The sequence below is a fragment of the Conger conger genome, chromosome 10 (genome assembly GCF_963514075.1).
Source record: "Conger conger chromosome 10, fConCon1.1, whole genome shotgun sequence".
Classification (NCBI taxonomy): domain Eukaryota; kingdom Metazoa; phylum Chordata; class Actinopteri; order Anguilliformes; family Congridae; genus Conger; species Conger conger.
Window position 1 is genome coordinate 16,391,630 of NC_083769.1, and position 26,811 is coordinate 16,418,440.

At 44.3% G+C, this 26,811-nt stretch overlaps 3 protein-coding genes across 5 annotated transcripts in view; all 3 read left to right on the plus strand.

Moving 5' to 3' along the window:
* Window positions 1-10,281, plus strand: part of rtel1 (regulator of telomere elongation helicase 1) — a 35,246-nt gene extending 24,965 nt beyond the window's left edge. Inside the window, exons 25-33 of one of the 2 annotated variants that reach the window (XM_061257894.1) lie at window positions 10-166; window positions 625-782; window positions 3,271-3,369; window positions 4,767-4,980; window positions 6,285-6,422; window positions 8,263-8,367; window positions 8,592-8,831; window positions 8,920-9,054; window positions 9,403-10,281. In XM_061257894.1, the coding sequence (XP_061113878.1) occupies window positions 10-166; window positions 625-782; window positions 3,271-3,369; window positions 4,767-4,980; window positions 6,285-6,422; window positions 8,263-8,367; window positions 8,592-8,831; window positions 8,920-9,054; window positions 9,403-9,473 (1,317 nt within the window). In that variant the 3' untranslated portion in view covers window positions 9,474-10,281. The remainder of the gene's footprint in view (window positions 1-9; window positions 167-624; window positions 783-3,270; window positions 3,370-4,766; window positions 4,981-6,284; window positions 6,423-8,262; window positions 8,368-8,591; window positions 8,832-8,919; window positions 9,055-9,402) is intronic. The other variant, XM_061257895.1, reaches the window with a different exon arrangement.
* A 148-nt stretch (window positions 10,282-10,429) lies between these two features.
* Window positions 10,430-13,646, plus strand: LOC133138816 (tumor necrosis factor receptor superfamily member 6B-like). The gene is made up of 4 exons (XM_061257896.1): window positions 10,430-11,678; window positions 11,932-12,322; window positions 12,462-12,656; window positions 12,818-13,646. The coding sequence occupies exons 1-4, from the start codon at window positions 11,670-11,672 to the stop codon at window positions 13,084-13,086; spliced, it is 864 nt and encodes a 287-aa protein (XP_061113880.1). The 5' UTR covers window positions 10,430-11,669; the 3' UTR covers window positions 13,087-13,646.
* Window positions 13,647-16,227: 2,581 nt separating this feature from the next.
* zgpat (zinc finger, CCCH-type with G patch domain) lies at window positions 16,228-25,495 on the plus strand. Of its 2 annotated transcripts, none has more exons than XM_061258163.1 (7): window positions 16,228-16,328; window positions 18,608-19,231; window positions 19,648-19,781; window positions 20,185-20,346; window positions 20,647-20,772; window positions 22,291-22,687; window positions 25,235-25,495. In XM_061258163.1, the coding sequence occupies exons 2-7, from the start codon at window positions 18,642-18,644 to the stop codon at window positions 25,371-25,373; spliced, it is 1,548 nt and encodes a 515-aa protein (XP_061114147.1). In that variant the 5' UTR covers window positions 16,228-16,328; window positions 18,608-18,641; the 3' UTR covers window positions 25,374-25,495. The 2 variants fall into 2 exon arrangements, with proteins under 2 accessions (XP_061114147.1, XP_061114148.1); XM_061258164.1 differs by lacking the exon at window positions 16,228-16,328 and adding an exon at window positions 16,346-16,542.
* Window positions 25,496-26,811: the final 1,316 nt, after the last annotated feature.

The following is a 26,811-nucleotide window of genomic DNA, read 5'->3' on the forward strand; positions in this document are numbered from 1 at the left end:
ATTGCACAGAGACCCCTGCCGGAGAAGAAGGCCCCCACAGCCGGGTCAGAAGCTGGGTCCCCCAGTTACGGGTACCGCCAGTCCTCCCAGACTACCCTTAGCTCCTTCATGCCCAAGGCCAAAGTCCTCGACTCCCACGTTCCCAGCCTCAAGAGGCGGAGGCTCGGTATGTACCCTCAGTTTACAATCTGTCCCCAGTAGGTACCCTCAGTTTACACACTGTCCCCCGTAGGGTACCCTCAGTTTACACGCTATCCCCAGTAGGGTACCCTCAGTTTACACGCTGTCCCCAGTAGGTACCCTCAGTTTACACGCTGTTCCCAGTAGGTACCCTCAGTTTACACGCTGTTCCCAGTAGGTACCCTCAGTTTACATGCTGTCCCCAGTAGGTACCCTCAGTTTACACGCTGTCCCCAGTAGGTACCCTCAGTTTACACGCTGTCCCTGTAGGTACCCCCAGTTATTGAGGCAGGAGTGTGATAACAGGGTAGTTGTTGTGTGCATTAAATGTGCGATAATGTGGTTTGGTGCCATTATTTGGATATAATACTAGTGGACAACATAGCGCAGCGCAGGGCCACAGTTGGCCTCCTCTCATTTAGCGACCACTCTTTCCCTTTTAAGATGACCACTCTTCGGGGGGTGGCACGGCCAGGCTCTGTATCCAGTATGAGGCGGAAATGGACGACAGGAGGAAGCCCACTGGTCTTCTGGACGCTCTGGAGGTCAGCGACCGGATAACCAGGCGGGAAGACAAGGACCACCTGCCGGGCGAGGAAAAGGTAGGAGCCTTTTCACTTTATTTTGACTGGGGGAAATCAGTCAGGGTTACAGATAGAGTGGACCTCACTACAGAAAGTGCCATGAGGAGGGATTGAATAATATAATATATATAAAATAAAGTAATGTTCTATGGTTGCCTTTACAAGCCCCTATAAACTGCTCACTGAGTGTGTAATGTTAATAGGGACCTTTTGCCAAGGAATCCTGTTGGACTAGTTGAAACCAGAGAACAGAAGGTGCTGAATCTGCCGTATGCTAATCATGCTCACTGGAATTCTCCCATGCCTTCCTTCTTTTTCTCCCTCTCTTTCAGTCTCTCTCATAGTGAATCCTTTCTTTACAATTTAAACTGTAGTATCATTGATGATAAATCCCTCTGGCATAACTAGCTTGCCTGGGTTCAGACATCACTCAGAGTAGAATTATCTTGGTGAAGTCATTTGAAAATGTGTTCAAACTGAAACTGCCTGTCCTCCCCACTGTATGCCCCCGAGCATTCTCTCAAACAAAAAGATGGCATTCCTGGATGAGTACATCACCTTTATGAATAATCGATTGGGTTTGGCCGGACGTTTCCGGAAAGGTAACAGGAATTCTTTTGGCAGCATGGTTTTGAACACTGGTGAGATTTTCCCCTGAAATTTTTGCAAGATCCTCAGCTGCTGATTCCCAGCAGGATAACGATCACAAAAGTACACGGAGGCCATTGTGTGCTCGCAGTTCAAAGCTCTAATGCCTGCCGTATCTTTGCACGTAAAATGAGCAGAGATTGCGGGATTCCAATTTTGTCTCACGGGAAACCCAGAACACCCTAGAGATTCCTGTTTATGTCGAGAAAGGAAATTTATATCCTGTATGCACTCCAGCTTGTGTGCTGTTGCCGTGTATTAATTCAACCCTCTTTCTTTAACCAGCTGCATTACGTTTCTGGCCCGTTTAAAATAATATCCAAAGAATTATTATATAATAAGAGTTCAAAATGTTCCGAACAGTGCTGACAAATAAATATGAAATTACTTCCAGATCAGCTTTTCAGAATGAATAACAGTAGTAGCTGAACATCGTGAATAGACCAGACCAGTGAATCTCCGTACTTTGACATACTCAGGGGTAGGAATTACACTGCGGGAATAGGGTATTTGACCTAAATAAGCTATATACACCAGCACCAGTCTGCATCTGCACCTGCTCTGTCACTTCTTCACATTCTCACCAGCTCAATAGCTTGATGGCTAGCTAGCTCCATGTCTTGTATATAATGCCATGGTGAAACAGAGCTCTCGTTCTCAAAAACTACTCATTGTAAAAAGGTAAACTTGTTCAAATGCTCAAACGACTTTCAGCTTGTCGGAAATATTTAACTAATTTGGATATTGTCGAGATATAGATAATTTAGTTAAAATACCCTATTCCCACTGTGTTATGCCTGGCCCCGAGATGAGGCATGGCTATGGTGGTGACGCAATGGCGGACTGGTGTATAGGCATTGCTACATTGTGAGCTAACATGGTCTTCCGAACACAGGGAAGTTGTGTAGTTATTTGTCGTTTTCTTTATAATTATTGGTCCAATTGACTTGTTTTACCAATTGACATGTTTTTGCCTGGGATAGCCAATAAGCAACCATAATCATAAACCACATTCCTCAGGAGAAGAACTACCTTTTAACGGACGTTAAAGCGGCCGCTTCTCCATATTCTGTTTGTAACACAGTGGACTCTATATTACGTCATCTGACATCCGTTCGCAGAATTTGAGGATGGTGGTACAAAAAACTGTTGGAGTGGAAAAAAGTGGCCTTGTTTCTTTCTTTGCTGCCCTTAAAGATATTCGCTACATGGTTACTCAGTTGGTTCAACTTTAAGGCTGTTCATCAAGGATGCGAAACTGATTGAAAGTGGTAGCAAATTCGATACCATTGTTGGTTTATTAGGCTACTTTATCCACATGCAAGTAATATTTTAGTATGGAAGGTAACACTTGAAATAGTGACTGAATTAATGATAAAATGTGTTTACAGTTGTGATATAGTGACGTTGACAAAGCAACAAGGTTTTGCATTAACTCGAAAGTCACTGCTTCCATTGACCAAAGCTATCAATATGATCTTTGCTGGAAATTATTAAAATTATTATCCTGCTTCTTACAGCAAATTTTAACCTGGTCCTTTTTCATGTCAAATACACAACTTTCTCATTGGCTACTCTTTAGCGACAGCCATTAAGCTCACTCCCTTGCCTAATTTTGATATAATTTCAAGTTATGTCTCAATTAATAATGTTATACTTCTGATTCCATACCCGGGAATGACCCGGCTTTTCAATGCAAAAAAGAAAAAGAAAAAAAATACATGCGTGATCATGATGACTCTACCCGACCTGAAGCACGTATGCTTTTTGGAATGTGCAACACTTGGAGCTGTTCAGTTGGGAAACCTGCCAAACAGCGCCTTTAAACGGCGTTTCGGTTGTCTGTGGCTTGTCTAAGCAGGCCAGCCGGCTGTCAACCCTCTCCCTGCAGCATGACAAACGCATGGATGACGAATCGAGGGGAGGGAGGCGCAAAATCCGATTGGTCCAGGAGTGGGTAAGTGTTCGGTGGTTCCTATGTACATGTTGACCCCCTCCCCTGTATTTCTTGTGAAAAAGTCACACAATCGTTTCTTGAACCCAACGTGACGCTCTGTCATTTCCTTGTCATTATGCCGTTGTCATCTCAAAAAAGAATCGTGACACATGATGCTTACGGGAAAAACTGAGGCAGTGTTTGTCCTCCCCTGTAATGTGGTTTCTGTGGTCAGACACACTCACTTGCACATTGACCCATGCCACAGTCCCATTTATACAGCTGGATCTGTATTAAAGCCATGTTGGATCAGTACCTTTGCTCACGGGTTCAATGACAATGCCCCACCTGGGAATTGAACCCTGGAATTGAATCCAGTGCTCTAACCACTGCTGTCTAGTTCTCTGCTGTTCCTTTCCCTCTCGGCCCTTGAAAATCTCAGCATCCATTGGATGCGGAGAGAAGAGCATATCTCGCCGAAAGAGGGCCATGTTAAAGACCTTTCCCTGGCATCTTTCTTTCTAACTCGGATTGCTTAATCAGTGTACTGACAGTGATGACCGATTACATGGCTGGCAGCTTTTTCACTACCAGTACTTATTACTGACTGGAGAGGAAACCGAGTGCCTCAAAGCCATGCAAAAAAAACCTCATTCTGTCAGCCAGACAGAAAGAAATGTCCAAATTCCTCACTTGTCAACAGGCTTTTAGCTAAGGAAGCAGAAGCGCCCTTTCTCTTTCCTGTTCTCTTTCCTCATTTATCTGTGTCAGGATTCTGAAACTCCGGTCCCAGCGGTCTGCCAGTTTGTTTTAGACCTTGTAAACATGGTGTTTGGACTACATTTGTCACAGGTTACCAGCAAGTAGCCTGAAGGCAGCAGTGCAATCAAGACCAAAGTGAACTTTTTATTTGAAGCGATGTCCGTCAAACAAGAGACAAACATAAAAAGAAGTGGTGTCTTCAGTTTGTACAGCGTAATGTGTGCAAGCGTCCAGCAAACGGTTCACAAACAGCCCACCAGTTTGTTGACCTCCCCATGTCTGCAGTTGCTTCATCCAAATATCACTGTAGTTGGTCGGCCGGCGACAGTTAAACTTTTTTCCCGTTCATCTCCTCACTGCCCTGTGATAGCAGGTTATGTCTGGATAGGATACAGGAGATTTGGTTGTGCTTGGTTACATTCAGTCCTTCTTCAGATTAGTTGATTGGCTAACTGACAACAAAGCTAGTTCATGAAATCTATCATCTTTCTCTTGTGAAACTGAACAGTGACAGTTTTTTATTTAAGAAACCTTGAAAGCAGGAAATTTCTTTGGCACTAAAATGTGGAAATGTGAATGTGTGTGCCCAAAATAAAAATGTTGCTTTATTTTAGAGCTCAATTTCTACACTGCTGTTTATGTAAATTTATTCTCAGAACAAAGCACTTCCCCCAAGTTCTCAAGAGGAAACCAAGGCAGAAAAGGCCAAAGTGTTTCTTGCGGCAGTGAAGCGGTCACTGAGTCAGGTGAACTTCCAGCAAATCATGCAGGCCCTGCAGACCTACAAGAGGGCAGATGATCTGGACCAGCTTCTGGCCGTGGTGGTGGAGCTGTTCACGGAAGACGCAAACACGCACGCCCTTCTGAGAGGTGAGCGAGTGTCAGTTCCACGCAAAGCAGAAGTCCGATGACAGCACAGAGGAAGTGACTCGCTTTCCACCCTTCTGTGACACATTTTGGATTTTTTTTTAACGGATTGAATTATGTAGCCTAATCACCCGAGTTTGCTAAATTAGAGATTTGCCAGGCTCTTTAGGCCAGATATACAAAGCCTGGAAACGATTTTCAGATGGCTGTATGGCGCATGTATGTGTCAATGACACCGCCTAGGAAACGCGTGTGTATCCAACTCCCGCACGGGGCTAGACCTTCAGTATGTGTGTAATATAGGCGAGTCATCGCAAGATTATGCATTTTAGGGTGGATCGCGCAAATAAAGGTCACATATATTATAAGTGTGGCTGATTATATATTCTGTTGAATTTACTTAAATTAACGAGGGTGGAATTTCAACTGCAAGCAAGAAATCATAAAACTGATCATTAATAGTAAATATTAATTAAGGCTCTGGTCTTTGTCAGAAAATATATACTAAATAATTTATTAAATGGGAAGTATTTGGAACTATGGGAAGTAATTGGAAGTGACTGAAATTACCACGCTCAACCGTAGTGACAGTAACTGAAGTTTTAAAAAGAAAATCAGTGTTGCCGCTCATAAAAAAAATATGAGTAAATGAAATGCAATGATATGCTGCTTTTAATCACTTTTGTCCCTCGCAGAAAGAGCGTGTGTTCGTTTTGATTTAGTTATCCTTCGAAACACTCGCGGAAAAGAAACGATTAAAGGGGACTGCCAAGAAAAGAGAAAATCACCTGTGACTTCTGTGACAAACACCCAGCCACGCAAACAATCCCATTCTATCCCGGCAATAGTCAAAGTGCTGGAGCTGTGGGTGAACTGTAGCGCCTGGACTGTGCAGTGAAATAAAGGCAGCGACAGGTTGCCTGTGGACGTTGCGGTTTTGAGACAAGCTTAGGAACGTAGTCGGCCATTTTACTCTGGCTGTCAAGTGGAAATTCAGAAGTGGGCTAAAGGTCGACGATGAAAACGTGATCCGCTGCCAAACCGTCAGTCGTGTCATGAATTGTTTTTCGTAGTAATTACAGGTACAAAGTTGACTATTGGGAAGCTATTCGTCATTTCCGCGAAGAAGCATTCCAGCGCTATTCACATGGAAATTGACAGTCCCACCCCTCGCTGGGTGTCTGACTGAATGACTGTCAAACTCGCAAACTTTTCCGAATCTTCTCCCTCCGCCCTGAACAGCAGTAACAATGTTTGACCACTAGAAGGCGAAAGGTAATCACCGCTATTGTAAAATGCCCTTTCAGAGTTCTACCAGTTCATTCGTCCTCATCACAAGAAGCGGTTTGATGAGACGTGCCGGGAGCTGACGGGGATCGGATGCGGCTACAAGCCAGAGCACTCACTGTCCAAGGAGGAGAAGGAGACTCTACTGCTGCAGAGAGGTACTGCGTGCACCTCACACACCTGCTTTTATCAGGAGCGTGCATGTGACACACCTACCTTTATCAGGAGCGTGCACGTCACACCTGCCTTTATCAGGAGCGTGCACGTCACACCTGCCTTTATCAGGAGCGTGCACGTCACACCTGCCTTTATCAGGAGCGTGCATGTCACACACCTGCCTTTATCGGGAGCGTGCACGTCACACACCTGCTTTTATCAGGAGCGTGCACGTCACACACCTGCCTTTATCAGGAGCGTGCACGTCACACCTGCCTTTATCAGGAGCGTGCATGTCACACACCTGCCTTTATCGGGAGCGTGCACGTCACACACCTGCCTTTATCAGGAGCATGCACGTCACACACCTGCCTTTATCAGGAGCGTGCACGTCACACACCTGCCTTTATCAGGAGCGTGCACGTCACACACCTGCCTTTATCAGGAGCGTTCACATCACACACCTTCCTTGATCAGGAGCGTGCACGTGACACACCTGCCTTGATAAGGAGCGTGCATGTGACACACCTACCTTTATCTGGAGCGTGCACGTGACACACCTACCTTGATCAGGAGCGTGCACGTGACACACCTACCTTGATCAGGAGCGTGCACGTCACAGACTGTCCCTCTATTAGGCCTGTGCATGTCACAGACCCGCCCTCCCTGTTGGTCTTTAGCTGCCTGGCAAACACGTCTGTTCAACAAATATTTCCCACCTCGGGCTCAGGCAATAATCTCACTCATTACACAAGTAACGAGTCAGGGAAGCAGAGGGACACACTGCGTCCATTCCGCCTAATTCAGAAACTATCCGAGTCTTGATTTGCGAGAGACGTGCAAGAGTTCTGTCTGGTTAACGAAACCGTACCGGAGAAAGCAGAGCAGCTCTCACCACACCGAGCCAGTATCCTTCAATGCAGACTTTGATCACTATATTCTGGGTATGTATTTACAATTTGTACTTTGGTTCTTGATTACTGTTTATAGTTAACATGCACTGATGTTTCCCAGCTGGCTTCCTAACAAGTCTGGGAATGTTGTTAGGCTACCGTATTGCTGATTATTATTGTTGTTGTTTTTATTGTTTTATTGTTTTTTATGGTTATCATGATTGTTGTTATAATTATTATTATTTGTACTAGTTTTTAGTCATTTATCATGTGCGTTGGATTAAGATTTCTCCCTTTGATTGAAAAAGAAATCAATAAACACAAAAGGTCTCAAAAGGAATTCCTGCAGACGTCATGGAAAAAAAAAAACGCTAATCAGCAAGCCAGTGCTCATTTCCACATGACATGACCGAGCAGATCAGGCCTTGTACGGCCTTGTAACCGCTGATTCTGGGATAACAACATGCATGTGAACGGTGACAGCCTCACTGGGTGACTTTCAGCTGCCTGTCATGCTCGGGGTGTGACTCATCATATCACGAAGCAACTCTCATGACTGGATTGTTATGTAAATCTAGAAATATGCCACGACATGTTCGGCGTGAATCTCTAAAGGGGGGGGGGGGGGGGGGGGTGGTGAGTGATTTATGATGAGTAGTTATTCTCTCTCTCTTTCCCTCCCTCCCCTGTCTCCCTGTGTGTTGTAAACTGTGAACTTCTTCGATGTCTCAGTCTTGAAACGGACCCAATGACCCGGCTCGATTCCCAAGCTGGTTGGCTACGCGTAATGAAAAATGATCATAGATTTCATGTAATCTCACTTATGACAACGTACAGTTTTTGGCCAAAACCTCTTGAATGTCACGCTCCGCACAATTAGTTTTATATCCATTTCGGGCAACCTTGTATATCGATTCCGACTGAGTGACCTCACACTTTTGTTCTGCAGCAAAAGCTGAAAAACCTGTCCCCCTGGCTGCCAGGGAACAGCTGAACACCAGCGCTTTCCTGAACAAAGGAGGCTCCCACCTGTGTGCCCTTGGCCCCAGCCCTGGTGAGCCCTCTTGCATCCCGACATGGTGCCTTGAAATCAGTAACAGGAAATCAAAACAGAACATTTGGACTTGAGGTCAAGGTGCTGGCTGACACATGAGCGCATTGCTGGCCAGGCGTTCTGTCGCGCTGGAACAATATGCAGCACACCTGGTGCCTTGTCACGTGACCTCTATCAATAACACTTTCACACACCCGTGTGACATTTTATTTGCCCCCTTCCAGCAAATGGCGAGCCACCGTCTCAGAAGATGGACTCAGGCCCAGGCCCAGGCCAACCTATGCAGAAGACCCAGATCCATTCCGCTTTTCTAAACGACGTCAAAAACGCGATCGGAGCCGAGAAGTCTAAACTGCTGTTTAAGGCGGTTCAAGACTACAAGAAGACAGACAATTATGAAAACATGGTCTCGGAGGTCGTGAGTTTGTTGACCGAGAAGTCGGAAGATTTCTGTCTACTTAGAAGTGAGTACTGTCCTGTTTTTTCCGCCCCCTGCTTTAATCTGCCGTTTCTCAGCCCTGAGGTGATGGTTCTGGGGCCCTGTCTCCACAGCCTTCGCCATGTTCGTCCGGCCTCAGCACAAGTCGCAGTTCCTTGGCATGCTGAAGGACCTGGCCGGGGGAGACACGGCCCCGTCCTCCCTGGCTCCAGCAGCGGAGGATCCACAGGTGTACCTGGAAACTCCAGGTAATAGCTCCCCGCCCCTCGCCCACCCACCGACTCCTGGGGCTACCCTCTAACAATGGTACTTTTGACACCGTCAGACTAAAGTTTCTTCAGTTATACGTTAATTTCTGAGTTTATAGTGGTCCCAGAAACATTGCTCTTATGGAACACACGTTGAATGTTCCATCAAGTTCTTCCCCATTGCCTTGTAGGTCTGATGACTATGCGTTTGACATAAAATACAGGCAGCCACTGTGTAGGCGCTGATGACATCGCATTACGGTATTTAGCAGATGGTCGTAGGTCCCCGTACATCAGACAGAAAAGCTGAACTAGCCCAGGTGATAAGTGTTTGTTGGCCTCCTTCAGGTTCCAGTACTGCGTCAGCGCCAGGACAAAGCAAGATCTCCACCTTCTTCTCTTCCAGTCTGAGGAATTAGTCGGCTGGGGCCACGTCATGCCGTCAGAGTTCTCCGCCCAGAAGGAGGTCCTTGGGCTTCTCAAATCTGCTCCGATTGTCTCAACATTTCCAGGACCTCCTGCCTCGGGCGGGAGGGGGGCAAAGCAGCTTTACTTTTAAGTGTGTGGTGGTTAAATGGCATCCATGGGAATACATGTTTTGCAAGCCAAGAAATTGCCTTTTTAATGAGGTTAGATGTACACCGCGCCCCCTCCCATGGCTGGAAGTCTGCAACGGACCACCCAGCCGGTTTTTCTGGCTTACAAACCGTAATGGAGTATGGTCCTATGCTACGCTTTAAGGAGAACCAGGATTTCAGTTTGAACAATGAATTGCTTAATTTCATCATTGTGTGATGAATGACTGCAAATGGGTTGGGGTTCTCTCAGGAAATTACAATTTTAAGATTATAGTGCGGACTTTTCTTTTTGTATTTGTTACAACTTGAAAATATTAAAATTGATATTAAAATTATTTTCTAAAAAGGACAGTTATCTGCTGCAGAAACATTGGATCCCACATGAACCAATTCACTTGCCTACGGTATGTTGACTTGTTAAAACTTGGAGTGGCATAGTGTTTTCTCATTCACATTGATGAAATGGTGTGGGACTAAACCGTTTTGACAAGGTCGTGGCAGTTTGTGGATTTCGCGTTTACTGACATGTCTGGACAGTTTTGTTTTTATTTTAATTTTAATTTCATTTTTTCTCTTCCGAAGATAATATGGTCAAATAAATAAACCAACAAACAAACTGGGCCCTAAAACGGTTACCAGCCAACATAAAGTACAATGAGATTGTGATATTTCGGAGGTGAAACTACCACTCATTTCCACTTCAGATTCTTACTCAGTTTCATTTTGGAAGGAAATGATCTTAACTGTACCTTCAATGCAAAGATAATGAAACCTTACTGAAGTAAGGGCCAGTAAAGATAGCATTGTTTGGTACCACAACATTTGTTTAAATGCTCAGGAAGTGGAAACTACAACAACAACCCTTTATAATTACATGTCGCCCAAAATGCTTTACACAGATACAAATAAAATGAATGCACAGATTTACATAAAAATATGGATTACGAAGAATCCAATATAAATGGTAAATGGTTGGCATTTATATAGCGCCTTTATCCAAAGAGCTGTACAATTGATGCTTCTCATTCACCCATTCATACACACACACACACACCAACGGCGATTGGCTGCCATGCAAGGCCCCGACCAGCTCGTCAGGAGCATTTGGGGGTTAGGTGTCTTGCTCAGGGACACTTCGACACAGCCAGGGCGGGCGATCGAACCAGCAACCCTCCGACTGCCGCTCTTACTGCCTGAGCCATGTCGCCCCCTAATGAAATGTAATGTAGGATAATGCCTAATAATATAATGTCATACCAAACAAATGTGTTCCGGAAAGGGAAGGGTTTTTCCGACATCTTAAGAACATTGTTAAAATGTTGACCTTTTGCAGTGTTGAACATAAGGACAAGTTCCAGTCACTGAATGGAACTTTTAAAATGACTCATGATTTGTACGTGTATTTGGGTTGACGATTTAATGGTAGCAGCTTTGCAGTTTAATACAGCGATAGTTCATATTATAATGCATCTTAAATTCAGATTCAAATTAATATTTGTATTGGTCTTGGTCTCCCTACAGTAATTTTCGTTACTTTTGACTTTTTTTTTTCATTATGGGAGGAACATACCGTGTTCATATTTTGTCTGACATTTGAGATTTGAGATTTGCTTGCTATTTTTGCACATAACTGTACGCGCGTTGAAATCATAATTACATCAATCTAATTCCGGCTATGCATTCTCAGACTGTTTAAAATTCCATTCATTTCGTATTTGACACTAGTTAAGGTGTGTATGCCACAGCTGGCTTTTCCATTCTTAGTGTCTTGTGGGAGTTTTTTGTGTTTGAACAGGCTTGATGTGTTGCTATATATAGTAGCCTATGTATGGTATCATAGTATGACATAGGCATAAGTTCAATAACTTGTTCTGGGTCTTCCCTAAAAGCTCAGTGCGCTTCCTTCTCTTGTAAATGTAAACAATGCCACCCACTCTCTGCGTAAGTATGACAATGCAGTGACTCATTCTGAAACGGCAGCTGTATTATAAAAGACCTTGCAATGGGGAATGTAGACCTTCATCAAATACACGAGGCATGAAGACCGTAAGTAACCTATGTCTCTCCGTTTTGATCTTATAAGTTCAAAGCCTGTCCGTGTCGCGTACATGCATGCCAAATTTCATTAGTCAAAAAAACTTGTAACATTTTCGAACGTAGATCAACAAATTTCTTAACGTGTTCCTACAGGCTACAGTTGGGTAATGATACTTTTCCGCCAAGAATACATATTGGCCAACCAAATTTGACATTTATGTTCACATTAATCATGATTTTAACGCATCTCTTCTTTTCGCAGTTGCTGATAATATTCCTGGCTGCTCTCGCCTTTGCGCCGTTTGACGGCAGCGAGCTGCTAATCGTATCGACTTACCAGTGGACGGATGACGTGACAGGGTTTCCCGTGACGTGTGACAAGTGTCCCCCTGGGACTCACGTGGTGAAGCACTGCACGAAAGACAGGAAAACTGTGTGTGGCTTGTGCCCGGAACGACATTACACTGCATTCTGGAATTATATGGAGCGATGCCTATACTGTAATGTCTTCTGCATGGAAGACCAGTTCGAAAAATTACCTTGCAACACCACACATAACAGGGTGTGCGAGTGTAAATCTGGACATTATTTTAATCATGGTTTTTGCACGAAGCACAGAGCATGTCCGCCCGGGCAAGGTGCAAATATGACTGGTAAGCTTATTTAATGATTTCACTCGTTCAATCACTGAAAACGCTGAGCTATTGCTATCATTTAGATGTTTCATTTAGATTCGTTTCTCCGCACTGTTTTGTTTAACTTAATCTTAATGTTTAACTTTTTTCCATGAAGGTACTGCGTACACCGACGTCAAGTGTGTCAAGTGTGAGGAGGGGTATTTTTCGTCCGAGTACTCGACCATAAATCAATGTCAGAAACATTCTCAGTGCAAGGACGGAGAGAGAACGATTCCCAGCAACGATAAATGGGACACATTCTGTACGTTGTGCAAGATTAACAGCTCTGGCCTGCCAAGCTCTCCCGAAGGTGAGATTGTGGTTTCTGTTGTTAATGAATGTTACGTTTTTATTTTTCCTTCTATCTTGTTTAATCTATAATTAACAACAAAGAAGCCGTTCTCAAACTGCAATGGCAGATGTCCTACTGGAGAAGTGTTAACATCATGTGTAAATGATTTCTCCCTACAGATCAGGCTGTGTGCGACAGGGCAGTGATGGACTACGTTTCCCAATACCCTCTCCATCAAAAGAAACACAAACGACTTGAAAACGCAGTCAGAAGGATGGCAAAGGAGAAAGACAAAAATGTGCCCCTAATTGACATGTTCCTGACCATTCAGAAGAGTCACGGAGACAAACCATTTGTCAATATAATGATAAAGATCTTGAATAAATATCACTTGATTAATTTGGAATGTAAAGTCAAGAAATGGTTCCTGGGCGAGGAAGAATGTTAATGTGGTATTGAATAGGTTACTTGTGTGTAGGTTTTGAACATGGCACTGTGGTATGCTTTGATGAAGTAAAGCAGCCTGCCAGAGTTCCATCAGAAAAGTATGAAACTGTAAAAGCTTTTTATTTTTATGTATTTATTTATTTTTTTGTAAGGTGCTGTGTCACATTGGACAAACAACAGTCTTGAGTCAAAATCAATTCAGTCGGAATGGTGGAGGCGTGGTTTGACCTATATTTGTATAAGTAAAAGTTCGGTTATTTTGTGTTTTCGCTCTTTCGCAGCAAGTAATCCTGTTCCCAGTATTTAGTGTGCACCACTCTGAATGGGCCATGTTGATCTATTGAAACGTGGTTGTATGTAAATTCTGTTTATTGTATATGGACGATTTAAAAAGGTCACTTAACTAATTTATTAACCTTTGTTGAAACATTCAACTTTCTGTGAATATTTATGTCACAATGCAGGTTTTGGGGGAGATTAGGTGCACTGCACCTGAATATAATGGGAAGGCAAATTGGTACCATGAGAACAACACTGAATAAACATTTTTTTGTAAGATAATTTTGGTAACTGCTTGTCAAGTTTGTCATCATAATAAATAATATTTTTATTCTAGAAAATATATCAAATTAAAATATGGATTAGGCTACCGCCAAGAGAACCCTGTTGCCAAAAAAATAAAAACCTTCTGATTTCCCGCTTTCCATTACATTACATTAATGGTGTTTGGCAGACACTCTTATCCAGAGCAATGTATAGTTGAGACTAAGCGCAGGAGACAATCTCTCCCCTGGAGCAATGCCTTGCGTGTCCCAGTCATGTACCTTAACCACTACAATACAGGCCACCCTTTCCAAATGGTATGAATAGAGATGAGGCTGAACCAATTTCAACTATCAAATTATTGCCTCAAGACCAGTTAGAGGAAGAGAAGGGTACTTTAACAGAAGCATTGTGGTTTAGTCAGACCGGGCAAATGGGGTTTTTAGAGGTTTTGTGAAAAACAGGCAGTGAATCTGCATTCCTGCCAAATTTGGGAAGGGCACCCCTCCATGAGGAAATGCGCTGGTAAAGATGGGAGAGCTAGCTTGCGAGAGGATGCTGAGTACAAAGGTCTGGCTGGAGTGTGTGGGGTGATCCCCGTCTGAAGATGAAAAGAGGTAGTACCATTCATGGCTTTCCAAGTCGGAGTGAGAATGTTAAATGTCACGGAAAACCCAGTCAAGGCTTGACATCTCAGTACAGGCAGGCTGAAGCTCTAGCAAGCACAGGCTGAATACCTAGTGGGTGCAGGCTGAAGATCTAGTGGGCGCAGGCTGAAGATCTAGCAAGCACAGGCTGAAGTTCTAGCGGGCGCAGGCTGAAGATCTAGCAAGCACAGGCTGAAGTTATAGCAAGCACAGGCTGAAGATCTAGGAGGCGCAAGCTGAAGATCTAGCAAGCACAGGCTGAAGATCTAGCAAGCACAGGCTGAATACCTAGTGGGTGCAGGCTGAAGATCTTGCAAGCACAGGCTGAAGATTTAGCAAGCACAGGCTGAAGTTCTAGCGGGCGCAGGCTGAATATCTAGGATTTAGCAAGCACAGGCTGAAGTTCTAGCGGGCGCAGGCTGAAGATCTAGGCTGAAGCGGGCAGCAGCATTCGGGATGAGTTGCAGTGGCCCGATGACACAGCTTAGTAAACTGACCTGTCAGGCTTTACAGTAGTCCTGATGAAAAATTACAGGGGCTTGCGCTAGTGGCTGTGTGTCCTCTCGAGTGAGAAAGTGGTGGATTACGCTGATGTGCCAAATTGGGTGTTTGCCACAGTCTGTCCCAAAATGCCCATTTGGCAGCGTAATATGTAGCAAGCCTGCCCCAGCAAGTTCTGTTACAGGAAAAAAAGCGTTCCGGGCATGTTTCTTAGAAGCAAGTGTAATGGTTATCTTTTAGTCAATGAATAAATAAAAAAAGAACATGGAGAGCAGCTGATGCATACATTGCAAAAATGTTCTCAATTCATGTTTTGAAACCGCAGGTTTGTTTAACATCTGCTTCTGTGATAATGTTCGTGATAAATGAATGACCATGAACTGTTTTCAAGTGAATCCAGTGTAATCACAAAACTGACCTATATCCCAAGGCCATGTCTGCAATGTGCCTTGTTATTTAAATATAACGTTCCAGGGGTACAGGGCACTGGACAAATACTTGTGCTCGGAATATACTGTACATGTTGACTTCCCTCAAATGTTCTGGGAATGATTTGAGAAACCAATACTCATTCCACAGTCAAAGTCACTTAGATCACATTTCTTCACATTTGGTCTAAAACAGCAGAACCTCTTGACCATGTCTGCATGCGTTTATGTACAGGTCTACCTAATAAAGTGATCACTGAGTGTATTTTAGAAGGTACAGGTATGCTTGGCTTCAGTCTCACAAATACTTGGAGGATGTTGCTTAAGTATTCTTACTGCCTCCCAATTTAGCTGAGCAGCCCAGATGAAACACCAAAGTATCTGAGTATTTCAATAAAAATTTTACGCCCAAATAAAATAGCCTAAATAGGCTGAAGATGAATATGGCATTTGGTAACTAGCAAAAGGATGTATTTGTGTGTATCGCAACTGTAATTGGCTTTTTGTTTATTGGAATATTACCCCATCTAGTGTCCTACATAAGTCATGGCATTCCAATGAAAATACATGGGATTGGCTACACCCAACTAAAATAGCCTATGAAGAGTAACTTTACGCCTAAAAATGAAGATAGCATCCAGGAACCAGCCAAAATAACAGGTTGCATTGTTTTTTTTGTTTTTATTTGGGGGGTTCTGGGGTAAGAGGGTGCTCTGTGCAAATTAGGGTGGATGTGCGTGGGTTCAAAGCCAATGACACTTGCAATGGTGATGGCTTTTTAGAGTCCTTTGCGTTCCCAGGAGAGCATCACTTGTTCTGGTTCACACACAAGGCTATAGCCAAATTTTGCAGTAACCAATTTCGCTGGCCAAGTGATGAAATTACTTCATAAAATAAACAGAAGTTCTTGAACAGTTATAATCATGCAATATTATATTTACAAAGGGCAGTTTTGCGACCAATAGTCCACCAATAAATAATGATTTGAAAACATAAATTCTCACTTTTATTGTGAAGTTTCACTCGCTCAGGGTTACCGGAAGTAATTTGTTAGCTTCCTCTTCATCTTCGTATTCCTAATGTGGCTTGCAGGTAGAGCGCTGGCAACTGGCAAATCAATGAAGGTAAATAAGTTAGCTAACGTGAGTTGACTGGCTAGTGTGTTAATGGTTCACGTAAGACAGTTGATAGGCTTCATTTCAGTTGTTTATTCTGAGTTAGCTAGCTAACGTCAGCAGCTTGTCTAGCTAAACAACCAACAGAAATGATAACGATAGCTAACGTAGCTAAGCTATAGCTACTTTTCTCCGGAAAACTATAGCTATCATTCGGACGAAGGTAACTATCAATATTTAGCCAATTAGCAGTTCAATTAACAAGATTCCGGCGGTAGTTAGACGTGTGCTGGTAATGAAGTTGTCTAGCCAGCTTGATTGTGAGACTATTTTCCGGCAATTTATTAAGCTAGCTTAAATTGTCCAAGGTGTTTAGCTTGAGACACTGCTGTGAAATCCACCTATGACCAGCTTGAAATGACCAACAACAACAATCAGCTGTTTGAAAACAGTCTGAGCTGAGCAAACGGTCTACCGGCTACCAGCTGTTTGAAAACCTCTTGAGCTGTTTTTTTTTTTTTTTTTCCCTTCTAATAAAGTTAGCTAAGGAAAACGTATGGTACATCTTTCAGGAACCTTGATCAAGAGATTGGATCTAACATAAACTAGCAGACACAGCATAGGCAGTTCCCTCCAAAAGTTTTGGAACAGCAAAGTCAATTCCTTTATTTTTGCTATACACTGAAGACAAGTGAGTTTGAGGTCAAAAGATGTACATGAGATTTCCTGGTATTTTCTATCTAGATTTGTTAAACAACTTAGAACATATCACCTTTTGTATCAGACCACCCAATCTCTAGGTGTGCAAAAGTATTCGAACATGTGACTGACAGGTGTTGCTCAGGTGATTGATGGGTTAAACAATAAATAGTTCTGAATGTCTACTCTTGGTTTTAACCTTGGGTTTTGCCTGTGAAGACTGCATTTGTGTTAGAAAACATAAGCCAGCATGAAGAAAAGAGCCATTTTGAAGCTTAGAAAAGAGGGTAAATCGCTGTATAACAACTTGGAATGTCCTGAAAAACAAAGAAACCGCTGACGTACTGAGCAACAGACATCAAACATGTCGACCAAGAAAAACGACAGCAGTTGATGACAGAAGCATTGTGAGAGCTGTGAACAGAAACCCCAAAACATCTGTCAGTGACATCGCAATCAATCTCCACAGGGCAGGGGTGAAGGTATCTCAATCAAAAGTTTGAAGAAGACTTTGAGAGCAGCGATATAGAGGCTATACGATTCAGAAGGTGAGACTACAATATACAGAGATGAGCCACAAAAGTTCCGGAACAAAGTTTTATGGACTGATGAGACCAAGATTATCTTCTACCAAAGTGATTAAAAGGCCATGATCCAAAACATACAAGCTCATCTGTGAAGCACGGTGGAGGAAGTGTCATGGCTTCGGCTTGCATGGCTGCTTCTGGAGAGGGCTTACTAATCTTTATTGATGATGTAACTTATGATGGTAGCAGCAGGATGAATTCAGAAGTCTACAAAAAAAAGTATTCTGTCTGCCAACCTATGGAGAAATGCGTCCAAACTAATTGGGAGGAACCTCATCATGCAGCAAGACGACCCAAAACACACTGTCAACACAACAAAGGACGTAATTTGTTAGAAAAAGTGGGAGGTTTGAGACTGACTAAGTCAATTACCAGACTTTAACCCAATGGAGCATTTATTTCACCTCCTGAAGAGGAGATTGAAGGAAAAAAAACCATCAAAACAAACAGCAATTAAAAGGGGCTGCAGTAAAAGCCTGGAAAAGCATTAGAAATACAACAAGAATACAACATATGCTATGAAATAAGTGTTATTTACTTTCATTTACTAACACACATTCTGTGGTCCGATACCAAAGGTGCTTTGTTCTGAGTCCATCTCGATGTAAATACCAGGAAATAAAAGCTGAAATTCTGAACTCGCGTTCATCTTTTTATCTCAACCCCAAATGTATTGTACAGTGTCTTGCAAAAACAAAGGAATTGGCCTTGCTGTTCCAATAGTTTTGGAGAGGACTGTAGGTTTTAGTGGTCCCCAGAACTGAGTTTGGGAATCACTGGTTTCAATGGCATGCTGTGATGTTTGATGATAAAGCAGTTTCCAATTCCTGGGATCAATAAAATACTACTTCTATTAAGTAGTATTAAATGGTTATTGAATCCGTTGAGCTTCTAGCATAGTGTCAGCATGACAGCGTGGCCTTCATATGAAATGCAATTTTTCAGGATAACCACGTCTCTCACGTTTTTAACTCAAAGTCGCGAGCGCTGTGCTCTTTCCAGCAGGCTCCTAAATGCTGACCCATCGCTCTCCGCCATGGATGAGGGGAGTCTGGAAGCGGCCATTGAAACCTACAATGCTCAGCTGCAGCAGGTGGAGACCGCCCTGGGGGCGGGACTGGATCCCTCTCAGCAGTCGGACCTGCTCAAGCTGAAAGAGGACTTACGGCAGCTGATTGAACTCACCGAGTCCAGCCTGGTGTCCGTCAAAAAGAGCCGGCTTCTGGCGAGCCTGGAGGACAGTACAGCGGAGGGGGAGCCCGCGGGAGCCGGCCTGGACGACCAGTTCTCTGCCTTTTACTCGGAACTGGGGGAGACCCCGCCTGAGGACTCGCCCGCCGGTGCCGTGGACTGCCCTCAGGGTTCCGAGCGGACCCTGACCGACGAGGCCGAGGAGGATGGCGAGGAGGAGGAGGACGAAGACGCCGTGAGCGGGATGAAGGTCCGAGCGCCGTACCACAGCGCTTGGGGTACGCTGGAGTACCACAACGCGATGGTGGTGGGGGCCGAGGACCCGGACGGAGCCGAGGCCCGCGTGAGGGTGCTGTACATTCACCCCACGCACAAATCCATGAAGCCCTGCCCTTTCTTCCTCGAGGACAAGTGTCGCTTCATGGAAAACTGCAGGTAGAGTCTGTGTACTTCAGCTCTTGAAACAGGGCTCCAGATGGCATATTGCAACCATTTTACTTGCCATTTTTAAACCTTTGATGCAAGTTTTATGCGACATTTACGCTACAGATTATTCTCTTCAAAATGTTGTGTTCCATAGCCTACTCCACTGCGTCTTCCAGTCTGTGGTGGTGCCACAGTCATGTTAATTTGGCTACTCTGAAATTCTACGACCCAAATATATATATTTCTAGCTACCGATTTAATAATAAATGTAAAGAATTAACTGGTTAAGTTGGTTTAGGTTAATCTTTTTTTGGTCAAAGTTAATCAATTAACCATGCTCATCCCTAGTTACCTAGCTAACTGTCCTCTGAGGAAATCTTGTAGAGTTTTGGTGGAGTCCCAGCTGGTGATGCTCCCTCTGATAGGTTCTCCCATGGCGAGGTGGTGGCCGTGTCAGAGCTGAGGCAGTTCCAGGATTTGGACCTGAGCAACCTTCAGGAAGGTTCCGCCTGTCTGGCCCGGCACGAGGACGGCATCTGGTACCCCGCCAAAATAACGGGTCTGATCCCTACCCCTTTCCTCCATCCACATGTCAACCAACATTATCAATATGGTGGCAAACTCACTGCTCCTCAGACTGATGGACGGCAAATCTCACAGCATCTCAAATCGACCATACCTTTCATTTCAGTGCTCCCATTATCCTTGAAATGTCCTTGAAATTATTTGTAAAGTGATCTGAAAATTTCACTGGTCTTATTCAGGGCCATATGTAGCTGGATATACGATGCTTAAGAAATTTAGAGAACATCTTGCCCAAGGGTACAGTGGCAGGTTACAAAGCCAGTTCCCTAACATTACACTAATACCTCACCTCAGCCAGAGGAAATGGGGTTAAGAATTAGCTCGATATTTAAAGTAATATCTTTTTTTGTGCTCTTTTTGTGACACCCCCTCCGTAGATATCGAAGAAGGTTACTACACAGTGAAGTTCAACTCACTCCTTCAGAGAAGCACCATAGTGGAAGCTGACGGAATTATCCCCCCTTTAAGGCAAGATGACCCGTCGTCCTCAGAGTCTGATGGCGATGACGACTTTGGGGAGTATTCGGCCTATGCTAAAGGTACCACCCTGTCCAATCTCACAACCCCCATCACTGTCCCACCCTCAACCCCCAACACTGTCTCACTCTCAACCCCCCTCACTGTCCCACCCTCAACCCCCATCACTGTCCCACCCTCAACCCCCAACCCTGTCCCACCCCCAACCCCCATCACTGTCCCACCCTCAACCCCCAACACTGTCTCACCCCCAACCCCCAACACTGTCTCACCCCCAACCCCCAACCCCCAACACTGTCTCACCCTCAACCCCTCTGCTGATGGTGTGCTCTCTCTCTCCCTCCCTCTCTCCCTCCCTCCAGTCCTGGACTCGGTGGAAACGGGGGAATGGGCCCCATCCTGCAGCTCCAGTTTTGCGGGATGGGAGGCGCACACCCGCGGAATCGGCTCTAAGCTCATGCTCAAAATGGGCTACGAATTTGGGAAAGGTAAGAGTGCGATCCCACTAAAAGAGGTGTGAGACCTTACCAAACGTGGGAAACCTGAACAATGTGAGACCATACCTAGGTGTGAGATGAACCTTGTCATCAGACAGCAGCAATTACAGTGTGGGCCTTCCCTGAGTTAAACCAAAGTGCTTGTGAGCTATTTATAGACCCTTTCAAATATGGAACTGGTAAAATGATGGGTTCAGTTATCCTGCTCAGGTAGTGGTTTTCCCCACTCAAGTTTCCACTCGGTGACCACTGGAAAAGTGCCTAGATTAGGCAAGACTGGGTGTCTACACTCTGAAGCAATGTAGGAAAAATATTAATGTTGCGTAAATATTAGCATTGTGTTTGCCCTGCATTGCTTCAGAGAGTAGATATCCCGCCTTGCCTAACCTGTCAAGGCTTAAATGCCAATGAAAGAGAATTATGGAAAGAGCCACCTATCTGACTCATGTGTGCCATTCGTGTCGAGTGCAGTCTAGATGTTGTGGGCGTTGATGTCATGTGTAACTAGGTGGGAGCTTTTCTGCACTCCAGAATTGATAGCAGAGGTTGGAATTTGCTTTAGTGAGATAGAGAGATTGGGAGATGGATCAGTGCATTTACATAGCGCTTTTCTCACACCCACCTGGGTGATGCATTTTGTTCCAGAACGCTCCCCACACACCAGCTGAGGTGGAGATAATGTTTTTTAGCCAGTGCCAAGCTTTGCAGCTTGACCGCAATATCGATAAACTGAGGCTGCAAAGTCAAACACCGCACACTATGCGCTGTATGTATACTATCATTTGACGTACATAGAGCGGCTTTGGTATACAGCAAAAAGGAAGGTGGATTTTTGGACATACTCTATCGTCATCGAAACACTTGCGACGATGACGGTAGCTTGTTGATGTGAGTTTGTCAGGAAAATCAGAAAAAAAGATAAAAAACTTGTATATAATATATCCATTGATTTTAACTTAAAGTTCCGTTAAACATAGTTAAAGGTGGTACTTGCATTTTAGTTGTTCAACTCTTTCACAGCTTTAGTTTGAACACCTTCTCCGGGTGGCTTGGCTCACAATGCACTGTGGGATACTCATGCCAGCATAGCGTTCACGCGCTTTAGCATTTCACCAAACAAAGTGTGGCATCTGGGTAGTTTTAGCACACTATTTTATACATGGTATATACAACTTGCTAACTCCATTTTGACATTCAGTAGTAAGATCGTATGCGATGTGGGACCCAACATGCTAATGTTATTTTGACATTCAGTAGTAAGATGGTATGCGATTTGGTAACACAACATGCTAACGCTATTTTGACATTCAGTAGTAAGATAGTATGCTATTTGGGACGCAACATGATAACGTTATTTTGACATTCTGTAGTAAGATGGTATGCGATTTTGGACCCAACATGGTAACGCTATTTTGACATTCTGTAGTAAGATGGTATGCGATTTGGGACGCAGCCTGAGATTCTGTGTTTGTCCTTGCTGACCCCACCCCTCCCCCTCTCCTCTGTCAGGGCTGGGGCGGAGCTTGGAGGGGCGGGTGGAGCCGGTGACGGCTGTGGTCCTGCCCAAGGGGAGGTCCCTGGACCAGTGCGCGGAGATGAACCAGAAGCAGGGGCGGAAGAGGCAAGGGAAGGGAGAAGGGTCAAAGGCCAGGCGGAAGGGCAAGCGGGCCGGCGGGGCCCGCCGGGGGCGGAGCGACGTCTTCGACTTCCTGAACAGCAAACTGGGCGACAGGGAGGCCGACGGCCAGGCCAACGCCCCCCCACCCAACAGCAAAGACGCCTACAGGGGCGGGGAGAGCGCCAAGCGCTCCCTCAACGTGCGTCTCTTCCAGGCCACCGAGCGCGTGGTGCAGACCGAGAGAGAGATCGAGCGGCTCAATCAGGCGCTGGCCAGGCAGGCCGGCAGGTGAGTCCAGCCCCGCCCGCCCCTCCGCCACACTCGGTCATGACACCTGATTTGTGTTCTGCGTGTGCACGTACACACGCATGTACTGCTTTCATATCCTGTGTCATGTACAGTGCTGCTGCTCAACTTGCCAGGTCTCTCATACTAAAGACATTTTTAACTTCAGTGGGATACTACTAACCTGTTTAGTATAGGATAAGTAAGTTAGTGAAACTAAAATTCACCCCTGATGGTCTGACAAAGAAAGCACGTAGGCCTCAAAAGCCCTGTCACGTAAAAGAAGGTGAGGTTTGTGCCACGTGTTAGTTTCAAAAACGACCACGCATAACCGGCCCAATTTTGAAGTTAGCAGGTCATGGTTGAGCCGGCTAATATCAGTAATATACTTGACACCTTAACGTATATAATTTTCAATCTAGACGTGATTGTGTGAAATATCAGCAGTGATTGGTCAGTCACTTCAACAGTAACATTACATTAATATAAAACCGGAATCTCTGTGAAACCAAATAAACAGGCTTTCACAGGCTTTTAATTTTCCCACACAGCATCTGTGGTGTATTTCAGAGCCAAGACAGCAGGTGCCTTTGTGTCAGTGTGCTTTATCAGTTTCACCACAGGGGGGCAGCAAAGAGCTGGTTATTTTTCAACTTCTGAGTCTGGAAAAAACGCTTTTCAGCGATAACCATAACTACCATAAAATTATAAAATATTTCCAGGTCAAATGAGTGAATGCTTCTACACTAACACGGTGTGCTGGCTTTGGTAGTTACTCCACACTCAATTGATCTATTAAAGCAGTTAATTACACTGTTAACGCCCCTCACTTGGTTTCGGGTCTGAATTGGTTGCTGATATTAAGGCCAAAACAAGAAGGAGCACACCCTGCTGCTCTCCAGATCAAAGAGTGAGGAACACTGGTCTAACCGGTTAGACTGCTATGCATGGTTTGTACCTACAGGACGCGTTTGAGTGTGAACAACAGTTCCTAGCCTTCAAAATATTTATCATCATAGTAACAGTGTTGATTCCCAGCATAAATAGGCCTTTAGCTTGGTTATTATTAGACACATGGCATGTTCTGCTTGTTGCTGTTGCATGATAACAACTTTAACAAGCGTAAGGTGGAAAATTCAGGTTCAGGTTCCTCCCCCGCTTTTTGTTCCATTTGGTAATTTTTGGGACTTTTACTTTCTCACCCCTGGACTAGCAGCGACTTCACTGGAGGTTACTTGTATTGATCATGATACCAGATCGTTTTGTCCTCTGTTATGCCAGCAGGTGCAAGCCACAAGTTGCAGTATGGAAAATTCAGAATGTAAGCTCGTGGTTTAAATGCATGACATCTGTCAGGCCATTTCATTAGTTTGATTTCCCTGGAAATGTGGAATTACGTTGTAGTATGGGTATTTGTGTTTTGAAACAAGCTTGTATGGAGTGATTTTCTGGGAGGGCTTTGACCGTGAGGTGTATTGTATAGTACACTGGTTCTCATTAGTCTCTTCAGGGAAAAGCCGTTGCTTTCCTTTCTGTTTCAGAGAGCCCTCAGCTGCAATGGTGTCAAAAATGTTTGGGTGCATATCGTATATTATTTGCATTGCATAATTGCATGCCACACCTGATTATGCAGTGTGTGGGGGGGGGGGGGGGGGATATATAGAAAATGGAACAGGAATGAAGAATTAAGGAAAGATAAAAACAGGATAGCTATGCTAATCTAAGACAAAAATAAATGCTCTCTTGGCTGTCACAGGGCGACATGGCTCAGGCAGTAAGAGTCTGACAGTCGGAGGGTTGCCGGTTTGATCCCCCGCCCGGGCTGTGTCGAAGTGTCCCTGAGCAAGACACCTAACCCCCAAATGCTCCTGACGAGCTGGTTGGTGCCTTGCATGGCAGCCAATCGCCGTTGGTGTGTGAGTGTGTATGAATGGGTGAATGAGAAGCATCAATTGTACAGCGCTTTGGATAAAGGCGCTATATAAATGCCAACCATTTACCATTTACAACTCATCCGCATGCAGTATCAAATGAGCAGGGTCATTTCTGCTGTCATCGTAGATCAGTTTCAATACATAATAATTACCCATCGAAGAGGAGTGGAGATACAGTACGTGAAATCAGGTTTTTACATACTTCAACATCATGGATGTGGGCTCGACTTTTCACCTTTGGGTGTCAGTGCGAGGCTTTCATTTGCCAAAAATTAGGTGGCCGGGCATAATTCGATTTTTTTATAATTTTTTAAACAGTTAGTATAATTATGCATCACATGGAGACTGGATACTCAGCTTTAGAACTAGAAAACTTGGTTATTACTCCTTTAAGAGAGTGAATCCTCTTCTAGTACCTAGTTGGAAGTATGTAAGAACAGTTAACAGCTTCGTAAATTCAAGGGTTGCACAGGGCCCCCAGACCCCGTGTAAGAGCCCCCTGAGAAGGTGCCCAAAGCAGGCATTGCTCCGTTGGCATCCCCAGCAGCTGGCCGGTGTTTTTGGTGGGGTAGAGCGAGCGAGCGTGCTGAAATGTGGCCCGGTGTCACGTTCCCAGGGACAAGACGATGGCCACGCACCTGGAGGAGAGGCTAGCGGCCGCCAGGAGCCAGCTGGTGCAGCTGAAGGCCCAGGAGCTCCGCGTGCAGCAGGACCAGCGCAAAGCCAACACCCACAAGAAGATGACCGAGTTCTGACCCGGGGCTGACCACACCCAGCCTCCACCCTTTTAATTCAGTTTTTATGTTTTTGTATTTTTTTTTTTTGTTGTTGGCATGTTACTGTCCAGGTAAATAAAACAAAAAAATTATTTCCCACAGTTTTGGAAATGTCAGTTGTATTTGTCTGCATTCACTGCCTGTTAGACACTCTTATTCCAGTCGACTGAAGCAGTCCTATTCCAGAGCCATACAATCAAGACCATCTTTCATTGATTATGGTTAAATGAATGTTTCAGTGCTGGGTACAATTTTCCTATAACGATTGGGGTTGTCATGAATCACTTATTGGGATTTGTGGCCCTCTGGTTTTTATGGGGCTTTATGGGAAATTCGTTTTAAAAGAATACAGGAGTTATTATAATATTGTACACCTGTAGCCATATTCAAGGTCAATGTACTGATGGGGTTTGTCCACTGAAGTGGTAGGAATGCAGGTTTAAACATAATTGTATTTGTTAGTTGGGGACAGCGCAATATGATTATATGATTGTTACAAGTAAAAACAAGAAACATGCCGCATATAAGGTTCCAGGACTGTTCAATATCACCACCATTACTGCTATTGTTCAAGTGCGGAACCACTGGCAAAAATAAGATACCACTGTAGTCTATATATACTGTAGCCGAACCCATTAAAAGAATATTATGCTCCCACCATAGTTTTATGTAATGTTTCTCTGGAAATTATTCTGATTAGGACAACATTATATTTATGATTTAAAATGTATGAAGTAGGTTACTCAACTTGAATAAATTAAACCTATAGTGCAGTCCATGAGTATTTGGCAGGGGTACAATTTAAGTTATTTTGACTCATAATTAATCAATATGGGCCATTGGACAGTGCTTCATCCCACAGCAAGGCAATGATCCCAAACATCTTTCCAAAGCAGCTCTCTTCTTAATGTTCCAAACCGTTTCTGTCAGTAAGCCTATTGTCATTCCTGTCATTGGCACAACTCTGGTCCTCATGTTGACAAATGCCAACAGCAGACTCAAGACTAGATACTGAAAGCTTTCTTATACTTGCGCTAAGGAAGTGATTGAATACACCTGACTGATCAGAAAGAGCCGAGAAGCTAACTGTCCAATTACTTTGGGTCCCCTAAAATGGAGGGACTTTGTATAAAAAGGCATGCAATTCTTACATTGATCGGCCACTATGGATGTGAATGCCCTCAAATTAAAGTCTGCACTTAAACCTCATATACACTCAGTGAGCACTTTATTAGGTATTTATTAGATTAATTTTTTAGACTTCTACGGCTATAGCCTATCCACTTTGAGTTATGATGCGTTCTGTGTTCAGAGATGCTCTGCTGCACACCACTGTTGTAATGTGTGGTTATTCGCGTTACTGTCACCTTCCTGTCAGCGTTGACAAGTCTGGCCATTCTCCTCTGACGTCTGTTAT

Excerpts from the sequence above, each read along its gene's own strand:
- LOC133138816 (XM_061257896.1), top strand. Across the intron at positions 12,323-12,461 it reads GCAAGGTGCAAATATGACTG|GTACTGCGTACACCGACGTC; the intron begins GTAAGCTTATTT and ends TTTTCCATGAAG. Across the intron at positions 12,657-12,817 it reads CCTGCCAAGCTCTCCCGAAG|ATCAGGCTGTGTGCGACAGG; the intron begins GTGAGATTGTGG and ends TTCTCCCTACAG.
- zgpat (XM_061258163.1), top strand. The coding sequence starts at position 18,642 with ATGGATGAGGGGAGTCTGGAAGCGGCCATTGAAACCTACAATGCTCAG. Across the intron at positions 19,232-19,647 it reads CGCTTCATGGAAAACTGCAG|GTTCTCCCATGGCGAGGTGG; the intron begins GTAGAGTCTGTG and ends TCCCTCTGATAG. Across the intron at positions 22,688-25,234 it reads CTGGCCAGGCAGGCCGGCAG|GGACAAGACGATGGCCACGC; the intron begins GTGAGTCCAGCC and ends TCACGTTCCCAG.